The following is an 18,537-nucleotide window of genomic DNA, read 5'->3' on the forward strand; positions in this document are numbered from 1 at the left end:
ATTGCATGTCACAAACAATTCACTGTAAGCTCAGGCTATATATAAGTGATCTTAATAACGATCTAGTGAGACGACACGTTGCTACAAATGCATCTTGTGACTGCGGTCTTCCGTCTGAAACTGTAAAACACTTCCTATTTGATTGTCAAAATTATCGCGAAGCACGTCAAGAAACCATACATACCTAACCACAGTATTCACCTCCCCCACCTTCTAAATGGAGACAGACAGTATTCTCTAGATTTGAACAGGAACATTTTGTCAAGAGTACACTCGTTCATTGAACGTTCAGGCCGCTTTGGGCAAACCAGAATCAATGCTCCACAAACCGTACAACAACTTTAATTTCTGCACAACTCCTACCCATCCCTCTTCTTTTTATTCCTTTTCTTCCCCTCCTTCCTTCCTCTTACTGTCTTTCTTTATAATGATTATGCAACGTTTATTATGTTATGATAATTTTGGATGATTAATGAGATGAGGATGATTATAATGATGATGCTTTGGATTTCCAATTTGGTTTATTTAGACAAATTGTTCAGCCGTTACCGCCTTACGTTATAATATCCATGCAGGAACACCACTATTAGCTTCTAGCTTGTTGCTGTTACCTGTGTCTTTTGTATACATGTCATGATTGTAACATTTGTTGAAATAAACTTATGTTTAAACCAAAGATGAAGCTTTCGTTTCTTCTTTTTCCTCCCAGTCAAAAATGTATTGCGATTCTCTAGCCACTTCAGAAACCTTTTTCTGTACAATCCCCGAAGCAAGTCTAAGGAAAGGAAACAATTGAAAAACAACAATAAAAGCAGACTGAATAATCTTTATTCATTTTCCTTGTCTACTAGTCCACTGGTCGAAACTGGGGGGTGGGCGTTTACTAGGTACTAGGCCATGTACACCTGCATGCAACCGAGGTTTATAAAAAAAAAAAAAAAAAAATTTCCCCGTGTTTTTATTTCATTCAGTTTGTTTGGGTTGTTGCTACTGACTTTGAAACTGACACGCCGGCGAAAACGCCGGTAACGCGTGCGCAGAGAAGAGCAAGCATCGGGAATCTTCAATTCTAAAAATAACCAACTGGTAGCTGCCGACCTTCCGATAGACACACATGAATACCGGGGAAAAATAAATAATTACTGGGCAGTAAAAATAAATACCGGGCGGTAGTTAAACGACAGTTTGACTTTGAAGGACACAATGTTGCAGCTTTTTAGCCAGCGTGTCAGTTTCAAAGTCAATAGCAACTACCCAAACAAACTGAATGAAATAAAAACACAGGGAGACCCTTTTTATTTATTTTTTATTTTTTTGGTTTTAATCTCAGTTGCATGCAGGTGGCTGCTACTGCATTTTAGGGGTTTTTTTTTCTCTCACACCTTTGTTTTTTTTAAGCGGGAAGCATCCTTCTTCATGGTTATTTATTTAATTTTTTTAATCAAATGTTTACATGTTTAAGTTAACAAACTTTATCAATAAACTAATATCATCTTAACCAAAGATTTTAAAAAAACCACATTGCAGCCTAAAACATTTTTTTTAAATCAATTTTGCTATTATAACGTACTCTTTTGCACATGAAGAAAATAGACAAATGCCAAAGAATAAAAAAAAAATTACGGGCAGATGGAGATTTGAACTCGACTCAATCACGCATCAGGCGAACGAGAGAACCGTTGGACCACGGAATCAGTTGAAAATAATCGGACACTGAAATGCATTAAAGAAGACGCTAGCACGCTTTTACCACAAGCCGGTATGATCGAGCATCGGTTGAAATCTTTCGCGAGCGGTATCTCGTATTTGTCCGCAATGCATTGGTGCTTAAATGACACCAATGTGTGTCCATGAGGGACATAAATCTACAAACAATATTTTAACAAGATTTATTCAAAATTGACGGTTTTAGAGGAGGGGGATGGGTCCTCCAACTTTTCAGCTCGGAGACACCCATGTAAGTCTTTCCCGGAGTTTCATGAATAACACTTAGCGGACTTATCGAGCGGAAGTGGTTTTACAGGCCGGTATATGAGTTGCAGCTTTTTCAAGAATACGAGCCCAGGAGTGTTTCCACACGCGCGACGCGTTAGCGGCGCGACAAGCGGCAAGCGACGCGATTTTTTTGAAAGGGTCCTGGAGCGATTTTTTCGCGTTGTCGCGCGGCAACGCGGGAGTTTACAGATTTTACCGCATGTTTAAAACGCAAGTACGGAAACACGTCACGCGTTTGCGCGCGTTTTCTTTTGTCGCTGCCGCTGTCGCGGGTACGGAAACAGAACTTACCGCGAGTACGACACTACCGCGAGTACGACACTACCGCGAGTATAACACTACCGCGTGTCACACTACCGCGAGTATAACATTACCGCGTGTCATTTTATGACTTCCATGGCTGAAGGCAAAGGTTGAAATGTTTCCTTGAAATATAAAACAAAAAGGCCTGGTCTGTTCTCTGAACACTAATTCAATGTTTGTCATGCTAACCAAGAACTCAAAACGATCAGAACACACTATCAGAATACATATAGAATGGGTTGCTTCCAATCAAAGTTAGAACACAAACTCACAAGAAGTAAGTTTGCATGCGTTCTCTCTACGGTTATGGTACTCGCGGTTGTGGTACGCGCGGTAGTGTGACACGCGGCAGTGTTATACTCGCGGTAGTGTCGTACTCGCGGTAGTGTGACACGGTAGTGTTACACGCGGTAGTGTCGTACTCGCGGTAGTGTGACACGCGGTAGTGACGCTCGCGGTAGTGTCGCATAACCGGAGTGATCTGGAAAGGTGTCAATCTCTCTCTCTCTCTCTCTCTCTCTCTCTCTCTCTCTCTCTCTCACTCTCTCTCTCTCTCTCTCTCTCTCTCTCTCTCTCTCTCTCTCTCTCCCTCTCTCTCTCTCTCTCTCTCTCTCTCTCTCTCTCTCTCTCACACACACACACACACACACACACACATACTGATGTCATCTGACTTACTTGGTATCACAAAAGGTGCTGCCTTGCCGGTTTTTGCTGAAAAATAACTCCGAGACAATTAGATTCAATGAATACAATGATACAAGTAACCGGCAAGTCATAAATCCAAGAAGGTGTGGGGACCGACACAAAATAGGCTGGTTGTGGGGTCCGTCACAGAGAAATTAGGTCGAAAGTGGGGTCCGACACAGAAAGTGGGGACCGACACAATGAATTATGGGAACCGTCACGCCTACGTCACAAAAGTGTGGGGGGACCGAACACAGCCAATTTCACTGACTACTTTTGTTGTTTTTATTATTACGGCTGTTTGGATGGCCCTACAATCTTGAAACTTGGGCTGTCTGCTACAGACATGTTGAACTTTTTGCTGGACCACGGACAGTTCCAAGCAGGCATTTTTTGGTAGGATATTTCTTGCCGATGCTACGAATTATGCAGTTTTGCAGTAAAGTGGAAGGCATTCTACCTAATAACGGCTAAAATATCAAAAACCTTCAATCCAACAGCACCTAGGCATGTAGTGTAAACACTCACAGATCTAACAAGACCATTCTCAGAGAGCAACATTGCGTAATACTACCATAAATGGATGTTTTGTCCGCGAATTTTGGCGTGTGGGAACCGAGTGGGAACCGAACACAAAGGGTCAGGGCACCGAACACAAAGCGTAGGGGAACCGTCACAGTGTCACCGGTGTGTATCTGGTTGAAAGTGAACAGAGAATCCGCAAAAAAATGTCAACTATTCATACCGGTTCCTCCTTTTCAAGAGCCTGTTTTCTCAAAATGTTTGTTCATAACATCTGTAAAGTTACCCGAATTTTAAAACGTCCTTTTTAAGACCCGATTTTCTCAGGTTTTTTTTAGACTTAAGAGGTTCTACTGTATAGATCTTACATCATTGTTGAAAAATAAAAGAACTACAACACCTGCCATCGTAACAATAATGACTGCTAGCACTGAAAGCAGAACCACAGTTGTTTTTAGCGTATCACCAACTCATGTCCCTAAAAGGAAAATTTCCTGTGAGGACGTTAAGGACCCCCATTTCGGAACCACAGTTGAACACGACTTGTCACTGACATAGCCTACGGGCCATAGCCAAGACTGACTGACTGAAACGCGGGACAGTGACGCCGGATCACTATCAGTACCAAGAGTATGTTGTCTCTATCGCGATCAGTCAGTCTCGAAGAAATAATAATAATAATAATAATAATACGAGAATTCATGATAACGCGCACATGTCTCACTATGCCACAAGGGGATTCAAGGCGCCGATTATGATGCGTGACGGTCCACTAAAACATCGGGTGTTTTTTTCTCTCCTAAATCATTCACAACATGCCAATGTTTTATACACCGAAGGCCATAGAAGTATACATATATTTATAACTTTTCGCTGCAGCCGCTGCTTTACTGCAGAAACGAAAGTAAGTTACCTCCTCTTCTTTATTTCCTTTGGGTGGCCTCCCTTAACTGAACACGCTAAACTTCCTTTTCCGGTTTACACTGTGTTGTGAGCCAAAGTGAGTAAATATCTGTGTGAAATATCAAATTAATCTTGGACATCAGACCATAGAGTATGCTGTTTGAATGTAAAATTACTAAAAGGATTTATTTGACTATCTGAATTTCACAGAAGAATTGTATTTACTGCTTGGATCAGTTAGTTTTCAGCTCGAAAGTCACACTAACCACATAATCCAAAGCGTGTTCTCCCGATCTGTACTGCTCAAGAAACTGCTATCAGAAATGTTTTGAACGTTATTGCAAGTTATTGACGCAAGGGTAGACACACGCGCACACATACACACACATACTTGCAAACAGTCACGTGAACTTCTGGTTTCAAATCCGCCAACGTTCATACTCATAGGTTAGGTTGTTCATAGGTTAGGTTGAATTGTGTTTGTAGCCGTGAGGTCTGATATGAGTCGAATGACTGACGAGTTGGCTTTATAGTGTGACACTGACAGCTGACTTTTTTGTTTGATTTTCGAATGTATGAAACAATGACATTGTCTTTTTCAGATCGCAAACATGGCTATTCGACCACTTGTCAAACCCAACATCGTCAAGAAACGGACGAAGAAATTCATCCGTCATCAGTCGGACAGATATCTGCGAGTCAAGGTAAGATTGTAACTTGTGAGCATTAGACAGGTGTCTATAACTTATCTTACTAGTGTATGAATCTGGAAGGTGCATTTTCGCTCTTTGCTTTGCATACTTGTAGAACATTTTCTTTCATACAAATTGTATTTCACGATTCATTCTGATCCTGAGTAAAAACATTTTGCGAGTTGCATATTTTTGTATCAATAATCATGTGATGTATGGATTGCCTTGAGTATGAAGATCCCTTTTTCCCCCAGAATACAGCCCGCTATAGCTCCCATATTCACATCCCTGAAACACTGGCTGTACACAGTGCAACTTAACCCTTACACTGGTACAATTCTGTAACAAATGTTCCATAGCCACTGGTGAATTAACAGAGAGAAAAAAAAAGGAACACGGTCTTATACGTTTTCGCATCCATGGGAGGTAATCCGAACCGACCAAACAGACTGAGCCAGTAGCGCGACATATGTCGTGACAACCAGGTGACAGTATACGTAAAGTAGCGCGACATATGTCGCGACAACCAGCCTAAGGGTTTAGACACATGTGTGGCTAGGCTATAGGTAGGACGTCAGCGGGCCTTTTTTTTTTATTCCACAAACTCTCTACTGGCTATCCCCCCTCCCCTCCAAAGTACTGCTCATCGAACTTTGAACCTCGCATTCCACTCATGGAGTCTTATTGCAGTTATTTGTGATGAAATGACTTTGTTCTTGATACTGCTGTATCATTATCTTGATGCGCCCTGTGTTTGTACTCGTCTGTGACGAGTACATGTATATTTACCACCCTTTAAGTTTGCTGACTTTAAGAAATCTTTAAACCAAAAAAATCAGTTCCTGTGAGGATTGGTAAAAACCTTTATTCAAGAGACAATGTACTTAGCTGTCTTTGTCATTGAGCCACAACCTTGTTTTTGAAAGAGAATTGAAAAGACTGAGAATGCGGAAGAAGAAAAGCACTGGCCACGTTGCCCTAAACCAACATACATTTTTGTTTGGGGGGGGCCTAAATTACTGTCTGGGGTGTTGAATTTAGAAAACCCTTTTGTTGCAAGCTTTTTTTTATTATATAATGTCTATGTTTTACAGCAAAGCTGGCGCAAACCAAAGGGTATCGACAACCGTGTGAGGCGTCGCTTCAAGGGCCAGTATTTGATGCCCAACATTGGTTACGGAAGTGCTAAGCAGACACGTCACCTGTGCCCCGATGGCTTCAAGAAGTTTGTTGTCAGGAATATCAAGGTGAGTTTGAGAAACTTGTTGCTTGTTTGTGTCAAGGTGTAGTCATGGTGTAGTCTGGACGCTGACTGCAGTAAAGAAGTGGTTTTTGAATTTGAGCATGTTGCCCTTGTTTAAGTCGAACCGCTATTTTTGTTCAATTTTCGTCATTGTTTTTTGTGGTATGTTTTTTACCCAGCAGTAGTGAAATTGTGTTGGAAATCCATGAGAAATGTACAAGTATCGCACTGTTCCAATTTTGCTGGTGGCAATATTTTACCTTTCAATCTAGTAAGAAAGTAGCACTAACAAAGACTAGGTACAGCCACAAGTGCATCATCTTACAAGTAAGCGTTGCTCATCATTGTCTCTGTCAATGCCCGTCTTCACCTGGTTGCTTCCCTTTCTATAATAAACTGAGCATACAGACGTCAAGGCTACTTGTTTTTGCTTTGCAAACTGACACAAAGTGAACGGAAGAATAAGGGCAGCTTATCAAGTTGACGCACCTCGAACATTGAAATTGAGTGAACAAAACACAAACTTCGTAACAAGTTGGCCCTGACTCATACTTAACAGTTTTTTGATCTGATGCTTGTGCCCTTATCCTTCACCATGGGTCGTGGTCGACCCAGAGCCTTACAAAACCGTCTTTATGTCTGAAACTATTTGGAAGTTTTAATTGAGACTTCATCTAATCTCCAATCACAATACGTCCTTCCCATTGCCCAACTTTTTAAAGATTATCTTTGTAAACAAACAAATAAACGGTGACGTAATTTGAACTACACAGTTCGGATGATGTGGGTCGTGCATGACCCATATGGAATTACGTAAGGAATTTTACATTGTTTATCCTTATTTGGATTGCGTGGGTCGTGTACGACCCATACTTTGTAAAGAGGCGGCAAATTGTTTATCCCTTTTCGGATGGCATGGGTCGTGTACGATCCGTACTTTTTACGTTGCATCCTTCTTTGGAAAGTATGAGTCGTACACGACCCACAACATCCGGACTGTGAAGGTTAAAGATCCAGGTTCTGATAAGCCAAGGAAGACAGAAAGACAGGGTGCAGACACTAGTTACCACCACCATCGCATTCCCACGCTTGACTTGCAAAATCTTTTGAGATACACAAACTAATACATATTATGCGTGTGTGTGTGAACAAATGTGCCACTGTCAACAGTAGAAACTGTTGAAGGAAGATTGTGCTAAATTTGGATTCAACACTTTCGCAGAGTTCAGTTCCAATTGCCTTGTTTGTGGTTGAAATAGTTTTGTACTCCTGATGCTGTAATTGAAGCAACTATTTTTGCTTTCATATGACGAAATTTTGAGTGGACTGCCGTTGGTTGATAATTGTTTACAAAATCAACTTTGAAAACTTTCTCTCCATATTGTATTTGAAAAATGGAGTTGCCTGTTTTTTATACATTTAGTCAAGTTTTGACTGAAAGTTTTAACATAGAGGGGGAATCGAGACGAGGGTCGTGGTGTATGTGTGTGTGTGTAGAGCGATTCAGACTAAACTACTTGACCGATGTTTATGAAATTTGACAGAGTTCCTGGGAATGATATCCCCGGACGTTTTTTTCATTTTGTCGATAAATACCTTTGATGACGTCATATCCGGCTTTTTGTAAAAGTTGAGGCGGCACTGTCACACCCTCATTTTTCAATCAAATTGATTGAAATTTTGGCAAAGCAATCTTGGACGAAGGCCGGACTTTGGTATTGCATTTGGCGGGGATGTGGCTCAGTCGGTAGCGCGCTGGATTTGTATTCAGTTGGCCGCTGTCAGCATGAGTTCGTCCCCATGTTCGGCGAGAGATTTATTTCTCAGAGTCAACTTTGTTTGCAGACTCTCCTCGGTGTCCGAACACCCCCGTGTGTATACGCAAGCACAAGACCAAGTGCACACGAAAAAATCTTGTAATCAATGTCAGAGTTCGGTGGGTTATAGAAACACGAAAATACCCAGCATGCTTCCTCCGAAAACGGCGTATGGCTGCCTAAATGGCGGGGTAAAAAACGGTCATACACGTAAAATTCCAATCGTGCAAAAAAAAAACCCACGAGTGTACGTGGGAGTTTCAGCCCACAAACGCAGAAGAAGGTATTGCATTTCAGCTTGGTGGCTTAAAAACTAATGAATAAGTTTGGTCATTAAAAATCGGAAACCTGAAATTAAATTTTTTTTATTGAACGATCCAAAAATAATTTCATCTTATTCTTCGTCATTTTATGATTTCAAAAACATAAACATATGTTATATTTGGATTACAAACAAGCTCTGAAAATTAAAAATAAACAAGAAGAGCAAACGCTCGATCGAGTCACTTTCGCAGTTCTGAATATTATATGAGGCATCAGATGGACAGGAAGAAATTGCTATTCACAACACAATGAGTCACGTTCACATAAAATTTGAGCCCGGTCACTTTTATAGTTTCCGAGAAAAGCCCAACGTTAAGTTGTGTGTTGCCGAACAGAAAAGGCTAGTTATCTCCCTTGTTTTTCTGATGACGTTCGTAAAAGGCTACAGATGTAAATACTTTGATGTAAAGAATAATCCTACAAAGTTTCAATCACATCCGATGAACTTTGTCAAAGATATAAAATGTCTAATTTTTCCTTTGACGCTGACCTGTGACCTTGAAAAAGGTCAAAGGTCAACGAAACCATCGTTAAAGTGTAGAGGTCATTGGAGGTCACGACTAAACAAAATATGAGCCCGATCGCTTTGATAGTTTCCGAGATACTTTGTCAAAGATATAAAATGTCTAATTTTTCCTTTGACGCTGACCTGTGACCTTGAAAAAGGTCAAAGAAACCATCGTTAAAGTGTAGAGGTCATTGGAGGTCACGACTAAACAAAATATGAGCCCGATCGCTTTGATAGTTTCCGAGAAAAGTCCAACGTTAAGGTGGTGTCTACAGACTAACACTGACCGATTACATAGTCACTTTTTCTCAAGTGACTCAAAAATTATGATTAAAATTAATTTTCCAAAATTGATTTAAAAACAATTTCATCTTATTCCTTGTTGGTCCCTGATTCCAAAAACATATAGATATGATATGTTTGGATTATAAACAAACTCAGCAAGCTAAAAAGAATAGAGATACAGAAAAGCGTGTTATCCTGCTCAGCGCGACCACTACCGCACTATTCTGCATGGCTTGTCGATTTCACTGTCTTTGCCACGAGCGGTGGACTGACGAAACTACGAGTATGTGGTCTTGGTGAAAAAAGCAGTGCGTTCAGTTTCATTCTGTGAGTTCGACAGCTTGACTAAATGTTATTTCGCCCTACGCGACTTGTTTACGACTTGCCTGAGTGATCAGATGAGTCTTACTCTAAGTATCATGTCTGTTGAAACTTGTTTTCATTGTTCACTGCTTGTGTTACAGGAGCTTGAAGTGCTGTTGATGCAGAACCGCCGCTTCTCTGCTGAGATTGCTCACTCCGTTTCCAGTCGCAAGAGAAAATCGATCATCGAGCGTGCCGCACAGTTGTCCATCAAAGTGACCAACCCCAACGCCCGCCTCCGATCTGAGGAGGATGAATAGACTGTTTGAATGTGTAAAATAAAAGGGAAAAAAAAGTGGAAATATCTGCGGCTTCTGTTACTGTGCGTGTGGGTACAAGTACTTTCGTGTGTGAACCAAATTTATTGTAGCAAGTTTTGAGTATGCATATATATTCCCTTCAGTCCTTTATCAAGCATTAACAAATTCATTATTCTGTTTAATATGGTTGGGTGATCTGGATTGTCTACTGAATTCTGATATGGCATGAACTGTTATTGACATTAGGACAATAGTCAATGCAAGGCTGCCAACTGTTACAAGAGTAACCTGCTACGTTTTAAGTAAAATGTCTGCTGTTGCGCCAAGCATAAAATTGCAAGCTCAAACAAAGACTCACAATGCAACAGCTTTCTCTTTCTGGTGAGTCCTGTAACTCATTAATTTTCTGCTTCTCACTCTATGAAGCGGTCAGAATAAAACCATTGTTTACACTAAAATGCGGAACTTCAGACAACCATTAATGGGAATTATATTTCTGCTTTCTAAATAATTTATATTCTTGCGCGAGACAGCATACATCCGTTTAAATAAGGATGTTCAAATTAATTTTAGACAATGCTACATGTACACTTCAAACACCATTTGCTACGCTGAAAATTCCAACAAAATTGTAGATTGAAACACTTGTCTCACAAGGGTTGGCAGGTCAGTCAATGTTCTTATCCCACCTGTGCAGACATTAGGCAAAAAAAAAATAATAGGTGTGGTTACGGTAACATAGCCCAAAAAAATAAGGTAGGAAGGTAGGCAATCACTTTTTTTTTAAAAACTTTTTTCTAATGTGTACACATTAAACCTACTTGACAGGGAAATAAGTGTGCGACTCGGGCGCTTTCATTGCGTTTTCTGCACGCGTTTTCTTTTTTTTTCTCTCTTTTTTTGACAAATGTAATAAAGTTATAGGGTCGGCCCCTAAAAATAGGGTAGGTCGGGTTACCGTAACCACACCTATTTCTTTTTTAAGCCTTACCCAGAGGGTAACATAGGAACAGTGTTTCTTTTTTTCTTTCTTAAAACAAAGGGTTAGAATAAGTCTTGTCAATTGCTCATGGGGTCCCACACATCTGGCAATGGTTGTTGCATATTTTGACAGTTGTAAATAAACTTTCACATTGTTGTGGCATAGACATGCCTTGTAGCACGACAAGTCCTGTTCACAAAGAGCTTCTGGCTTTAAATGTGTATCATTAGGCATAGCTGGTTTTAGTCTGAACTTTCCAAGGGAGTGACGCATCAAAATCTTTCACTTCACAACGCCGACTTCCTCCCCATCAGCCATTCAATTTTTCACACATGTGCGAGATTCACTTTCTTAAAAAACGGAACCGACATACCACGTTGATGTTCAGTTCAACAGTTAACTGATGGGGGGATCAGGCAGTGGACTACACAGTCGGGATGACCCATGCAAGCTTCACATGTAACCAGGCATGAGAATTGTCCGCTGAAATTTTTTTTCTGTCAAAAAAGGAAGTGCCCGCCAAAAAAATAAATCGGGGAGGCAAAAATGGTCCTGAAAACTAAATTTAATGGCTAACTTGGAGCTCAGCATGCTCCCGAAACCCCCCTAGTAAGTTTCAATTCCCATGCCTGTCACACCATCCTGACTCTCGCTCATTTTGGAAGCAGTAGGAACACAACAAATCAAATGTTAATTCATCACAAGTTTATTTACATTCCTGAGAAAGGTCTTATACAACAAGAATAAAACAAATTTTAATGGATGCAGTCAGATAGACTAAAATGTATAAGCTTGCACCAACACAACTAAATAAACATTTTTCTTTTCCACTTGTGAACAAAAAACAAAACCTTGTTCTGTTGCTTTGTCAAACTCATGCAGCATAGCCTATAGCCTATCTTGCGTTCTTTGTTCAGGAATGCCAAATGCAATACCAATGAAACTTGAGAGAGATGAAACTAGCACCCAATTCACCTAAACTTGGCACAAAATATAAAGTGGATAACATCTGAATCAATAACAAAATGAATGAGTCAACAAAAATAAAAATGAATAACATTATCTAGGAATTTGAAAATTAAAACGACCAACAACAGAATGAAAAGTAAATCATCAAAATAAACTATCTGACAACATGAAAACAATGATAAACTATCTGACAACATGAAAACAATGCTGCCTCATAACATTGCCATTTGCACAGTTAGTGCTGTCTTTATTAAGAAACAAACAATTGCAACAGATAACCAGGAATACAGTGTCTTGGCTGAGCTATCATTACCCTGTCATCGCACACCCCACCTCGAGTTCTGTGCCGTCAATAGACTCAACACTGCACAGAGCAAAGCATAGCATTGGAAATGACATTTACAATTTGTCAGTGTGTCCAGCCCTTGAAAGACTACCACATTCACACTTCATTTTTAGTCCCTGGATTTCGGCAAAGGCCACACAGACAACATGGATTTATCTGATGTGTGATTCTCTGAATAATCCCTTGTTCAGACAAATTTCAACCCCCAAATTTCTCCAAAGTACATCTAGATTACTTCTGTACTTCATACATGTACAGTTTTAATTCTTAGTGTCCGATTCAAAATAAGTTGGTGTCTTGATATTTTGAACCAGAAATCTTAGTTAGTTGCCAGAGGATTTCTGATGCGTCTTTCTCTTTAAATTACACTTTTACAGTGTAAAAAAAACAAGGACAAAGCCCATACGACTCACATCCTTGACCTTTACATGACCTTGACCTTCAGGGTCAAGGTCAAATAACTAAACCTAGCAATGGCATCATACACTGAGCGAGTTTTCGCGAGGAACAGGGTTGAGGTACGGTAGGGTCACTGCGCATGTCTGGTTTTTTTCTTCGCGGAAACGCTGTTCGGTTGTGTCCAGTCGCGTCCCTTGCAACAAGACGGCGACAAGCGCGTTATGGATTTACTGTTGTGGAGAGTTGATGGACAACGATGATGAACAAGCAGTACTGTTTTATTGTTGATGTGAATGTAATGCCAAAACATCGAACTATCGATTCGAACGTCAATGAAGAAGTGAGCGTGAAAATCGAGCGCAAAACAGCCGGGTAAAAGTTCAGGGCGCTAAAGTACATTTGAGCCGAAATCGCACCCAAACTCCTGTTGACCTCATTTCTTCCCAAAATAAACATCACTGCTAAAATAAAATGCATTAAAACCAAGACAGTATCCAACCCAGTATCCTTAATTTTTGAAAGGCTAAGTGATTTACAACAAATGTCTTCTCACAATCCGTAACTTTGTCAAAAAATATTTGCAGAAGTTTCTCACCTCGCCTTGGCAGCCATCTTGGAACTGGAGAGACCCTACGCAGGAAGCAAGGTTGAAAGTTGGTTAACCGGTGACGTCACTCCAGTCGTACCGGACCGAGTTTTTGCGACCTCCGGTTCGACTCAAGTCACCTTAGTTGACGCTAAAACTCGCTCACTAAGAACTGCTTTACACATTTTTCCTACCAAAATACATGTGACCTTGACCCAAGGTCAAGGTCATCCAAGGTCATGCAACACAAAGCTGTTAATTCAAGACATAGGAAGTACAATGGTGCTTATTGGCTCTTTCTACCATGAGATATGGTCACTTTTAGTGGTTCACTACCTTATTTTGGTCACATTTCATAAGGGTCAAAGTGACCTTGACCTTGGTCATATGTGACCAAATGTGTCTCATGATGAAAGCATAACATGTGCCCCACATAATTTTTAAGTTTGAAACAGTTATCTTCCATAGTTCAGGGTCAAGGTCACTTCAAAATATGTATACAATCCAACTTTGAAGAGCTCCTGTGACCTTGACCTTGAAGCAAGGTAAACCAAACTGGTATCAAAAGATGGGGCTTACTTTGCCCTATATATAATATATAGGTGAGGTATTAAATCTCAAAAACTTCAGAGAAAATGCGAAAATGTGAAAAATGGTCGTTTTTAAGACAACAATTACGGCCCCTGTGACCTTGAACTTGAAGTGAGGTCAAGTTGCCGCACATGTTTTTTGAGATCTTGTAACCATACACCATCAGGCCACATCAGGTGTTGATAGACTTAATTGTGTCCAAGAAAATCCAACGTTAAAGTTTTCCGGACGGACGGACGGATCGGGTGAGTACATAGACTCACTTTTGCTTCGCATGCGAGTCAAAAAAGGACAATTTATATTTCCACACAAGGTACATGGCCATAACCGGCATCTTTTGTGTACATCAGAGATTTTGATTGTCCGTCTCATGAAGATGTGCTGTAAGTACATGATGTACTACAGTAATACTAAAGCAACAACTTGACCACTTTAGACTTTTTCTTGGTCCCATAAGCCCTTGGTACTCCTGTCAAGCAGAATGCAGAGCAACTTATTCAATACAGTTTCTTTTCTGTGTTATAAGTTCTCAAAATCATTCTCAGAAAGAAAACAAGATCATGTATATCAACATTTTGCAAGTTTACAGTTAATGTCTAGCTATTCCAGGAAACAACCGAAGTATTCAACTGGACTTATGAGGAACATGGTGAAAATTACAACTTTTTCTCTCGCCACTTCTGAGTTGCTTCAGTCTTTTCAAAGGCTACATGTATTATGCACATGACAATCAAAGATCTTCGCAGAACCATCTCTGTAAAATTCTATTCCGCAAACTTTAAACACGCTTAATTTTGAATTACCCACTTTACCTGTACTTCGTACGTAACATTTAAATTGCTGCATCTTATACAGTAAGAAGCCATTCTTAAAGGCTGCCATACTCGTAGCGTTCATTAATTAATTCATATTGTTTACATGTGCCAATAATGTTATAAAACTGTACCTAAGGGGATATAATAACGATTGGCTGTAGCTTTCGAACACAGAAAAAATTATTTCAGTATTGCAAAGTGGTGTTGATGGTGTCGAACGTAAACAGAACAGTCTCAAACGCCATCTTTGGTTTACAAAACGTCACAAAGTGACGTCAACGGTAAAAAAATAGCCCAAGTTCTGGAGAACTGATGCTAAACAATGCAATAAAGATTTAATTTTTTTCGTGTAATTGGTAAGGACTTCAAACCTAAAACTTTGCAGGAAGCTTAATTTATACATCCCCGCAACGATGGGAAAAGCCCTGGAAGTAATTAAACTAATTAAATAGGACTATGTCAGCCTTTAAATTTATGTTGAAAATGACAATTTGAATGGCTGTTTCATGTACATGTATTTTGAGAAGTTTAAAACACTTTGCAGCTGTATCTGCATGTTTGTTAATCATACAGTGAGATAACAATAACATATAGATTTGTAATGCAGATTCAGTGCTCTCTAGCGATTTCACTTTCAGGAGAGTGAGCCAATAAAAATAATATGTTATAAATAAATCCCTGCGCCTTGAATATGTGCGCAATATAAATTGCATAAAATAAAAAAAATAAATCCCTGCGCTTAGAACTGTACCCACGGAATACGCGCGATATAAGCATCATATTGAGTGATTGATAAAAATAATTCAAAATTGTTTTTTCATTTCATTACTTTAGCATCCGAATATGTCTACTGTGAAATTCATTTTTGAAATCATTTTTTGTCTTCCGAGCCCTTTAACGTTCCTTTGCAGGTGTTTTTTACTTGAAATAATCTCACCCATCCTGCATCATCTTTGATAGCTGCATCTGCCCTTCTGACCTCAAGTATTGTCCGACCTGAAAAACATCTGGGTAACCTATGAATGTAGTTCCACTGCGTGCATTAATCCTATCACTTACCTTAGGGTATAGGTAACACAATCCTGAAACATGTAGTGGTTAAATGAATCCCTTGAGTGAAGATGAACACATGTCCTGTTTACAACCTTTCAGCACATCTGGATTTTGACTAATGAGATTCAAACCTTTGAAAGTGTATTAGACAAAATGTACTACATAAAATGTTCTTTTTAACCATACAACTGTGATTCCACGACAATTTGTTCTCATCAAAAATATCATTACATGTACAGACTAAACCATGTTCAAATTAAGGAACTCTTTTCAAGATTGCTTAATTACAGGGCTCAAACAACAACAGCTGAATAGCCTTAAAGAGTTCAAACAAAACTTTGATCCATTGAAGAAGAAAACTGAGCAACTAAAACAAAACTCAACACAGCAAATGGAACAGCAAAAATAAAAGTATTAACACAACATGGAAAAGTAAACAAAGAACTTGATCAGCTGTCTACCTAGAAATGTTGTGTCCTTCAAAAAGACGTACAATCTTGACAAGTATCATAATATGACAGAATTGGACTTTCAGGGAACTTTTAGGTGCTAAAATGTTATGGTATTAGTTCCATAATTATGTAGTACATAGAGGAACCAAAATGTACACAGTGTGTTTAGCAGAGAACATTTTGAACATGACTGTGTGATAAAAAAACCAAGAAAGGTAATTTGTTGGAACATTTGTTATTGACAAAACAATACGGTAACGTGATTGTAAAGTATTGTTTTGTCAATAACAAACGTTCCAACAAATTACCTTTCTTGTTTTTCGATTCTGAATTTTGGAACGTTGGCAGTTTCTTTGTTTTTGGATTTTTTTTTATGACTGTCTGTTGTTGTTTTTTTGATCACATTTACTGATTTACACAAAGCCCACAATACTGTGCATGTGTGCTTAATATTGCACATCCTGTCTTTCTGTTGTGCTTGCAGCACACAAACACAGTAAAGCCATGTATGTTGTGGTTAAAATAATGAATATTGGAAACAAAATCTAAATCTGACGGGCAGTTTTGTTATTGTCTACACAAGTCCTCGAGATAATACTGTCATGGGTGGGACTGAAAAATGTCAGGTATCCTGAAGAATTCTAAGGGAGGGGGGGGGGCGCCTGGGGGCCCCAGACGCTGAAGGATTTGTATAATTAACAACCAAAAAAACGTCACCACAGACATTACGAATCCGGCATATACCCGAAGAATCCCACCCATGTACTGTGTTCGTGTATTTAGTGTTTTGTTCAGCTGACTGGTGAATTTGCGTTACACGCAACTCTCTGCATGAGAGCAAATGCCACTACCAGAAGCAGATACATCAGGCCTAGGAAATTTATCTAACCTCCTTCTATTCCTCACTGATTCTGGAAGTAAAAACAAAGAACTGAAACATCAAAAGAAAACAAGAGGCGAAGCCTTCAAGGCTCACGTAAGAAATCGACAAACAGTAACACAAACTCAATCACTCCGTCACACATAGACTACATGATACACACACATAGTAAGCATAGGTGACACGGTGCAAGAGACTAGATCTAGATCTGTCTGTCTGTAGCCTACTTACGGGGACACGACAGCCAGATGGCCAGATCGACACTGCGCTTTCGACAGCGCTTCCTCGCGCAGACACTGGAAACACGCTGTGCAGATTAACCTGTAGGAAATCTCCTTTGGTATCTTCTTTATCTATTTTTCTGGAGCTACGAAACCGAACAATGTGAAATCATGAGTCGTGTTCTCCGAATCGGCGAACTGCAGCTTGGTGATAACTGTATCTATACCACAATCCTTCACGCGATCTGACCTAACCTTGACCCCTGACCTGGTCTACATACCACACACGACACAAATGAGTCAGCTGTTTTTACCCCCCCAAAATCCCCCACCACCCGTTTTCTTTGGATACACGCTTTAACTACATACGTGCCGACGAAATGTTGATCATTGCTTCAATACTTTGAAGCTGTTGCTTGAATAATAACCAGGTAAAATTAGTATTTCGGTGTTCAGTCAAATGTTAGTTTCTACCACAGACATACATACATACGCACGCACGCACAGACAGAAAAAAGTTAGCATCGCATAGGCTACACTTACGTGAGCCCAACAAAAAAAAAACGACACAAAAAAGGCAACGCATAAAGAAAAAATGTATAGCAACAAGTTCCAAATAAAATTCTGTACCATTTCTAGACATCTATGATATGATGTCAAAACCCTGCAATGACCAAATAAAACAAAAATAAAAACGATGACTCGTTCATTCTATCTCACATTCTAAATCATTTAACGTTTGAGAAACAGGTGGTTGTACATCTTGCTACCAGTAACTGAAATCATGAAAACTTTTTGTGAGAACGACAAGTTTACACCAGCATGAGGTGAAAAACTAGATACAAAATCCCCCTGTCCCCTTTTGCTTCAAAATGCTTTTGTCTTTTGTTTAAAAATTAATAAAAAAAATCCAGAGCAGAAACTCCACGTATCAAACGGCTACATTCATTCAAACAGGCACATGTGCACTCACCTAACATTTACACTGAAGGCATTTGAAGAACATTTACTGTCACCAGTATAAGACATCCACAACAAAACATTGGAGAGAGTGTCAGTAATGTCCAGGAACATGCATAGTGTTTGATTATGATTATGAACGCACAGCTTTCTCTCCGAACAGATCCGTATCACTTTGGCTTGACACAACACGTACATGTATGTATCATGATTATCAGAAACATTTCCTCTTTGGCAAATAGTCACTCACACACACCAAATAACACTGGCCCACATGGCCAATAGAAAAACACGTATGTCTAGTCTCGCGTCTGTACACATAGATCCCTATAACACCATCAATAGCAGACCTGTTTACCCCCAACACTTGACAAGAGCAGG

General features: G+C 39.7%; 2 protein-coding genes across 3 annotated transcripts in view; one reads left to right on the forward strand and one right to left on the reverse strand.

Moving 5' to 3' along the window:
* Nucleotides 1-4,450: 4,450 nt before the first annotated feature.
* LOC138971419 (large ribosomal subunit protein eL32-like) lies at nucleotides 4,451-9,944 on the forward strand. The gene is made up of 4 exons (XM_070344149.1): nucleotides 4,451-4,507; nucleotides 5,013-5,114; nucleotides 6,197-6,349; nucleotides 9,744-9,944. Exons 2-4 carry the CDS (start codon nucleotides 5,022-5,024, stop codon nucleotides 9,900-9,902), a joined length of 405 nt encoding a protein of 134 aa, XP_070200250.1. The 5' UTR covers nucleotides 4,451-4,507; nucleotides 5,013-5,021; the 3' UTR covers nucleotides 9,903-9,944.
* A 1,630-nt stretch (nucleotides 9,945-11,574) lies between these two features.
* Nucleotides 11,575-18,537, reverse strand: part of LOC138971418 (histone-lysine N-methyltransferase Suv4-20-like) — a 36,645-nt gene continuing 29,682 nt past the window's right edge. Inside the window, exons 10-11 of one of the 2 annotated variants that reach the window (XM_070344147.1) lie at nucleotides 17,827-17,860; nucleotides 11,575-15,586 (exon numbers count right to left, since the gene is read on the reverse strand). In XM_070344147.1, coding sequence (XP_070200248.1) covers nucleotides 17,853-17,860 — 8 coding nt within the window. In that variant the 3' untranslated portion in view covers nucleotides 11,575-15,586; nucleotides 17,827-17,852. Of the gene's footprint in view, nucleotides 17,861-18,537 lie in introns of both variants that reach the window. The other variant, XM_070344146.1, reaches the window with a different exon arrangement.

This window comes from Littorina saxatilis, linkage group LG7, assembly GCF_037325665.1.
Source record: "Littorina saxatilis isolate snail1 linkage group LG7, US_GU_Lsax_2.0, whole genome shotgun sequence".
NCBI classification, from domain to species: Eukaryota; Metazoa; Mollusca; class Gastropoda; order Littorinimorpha; family Littorinidae; genus Littorina; species Littorina saxatilis.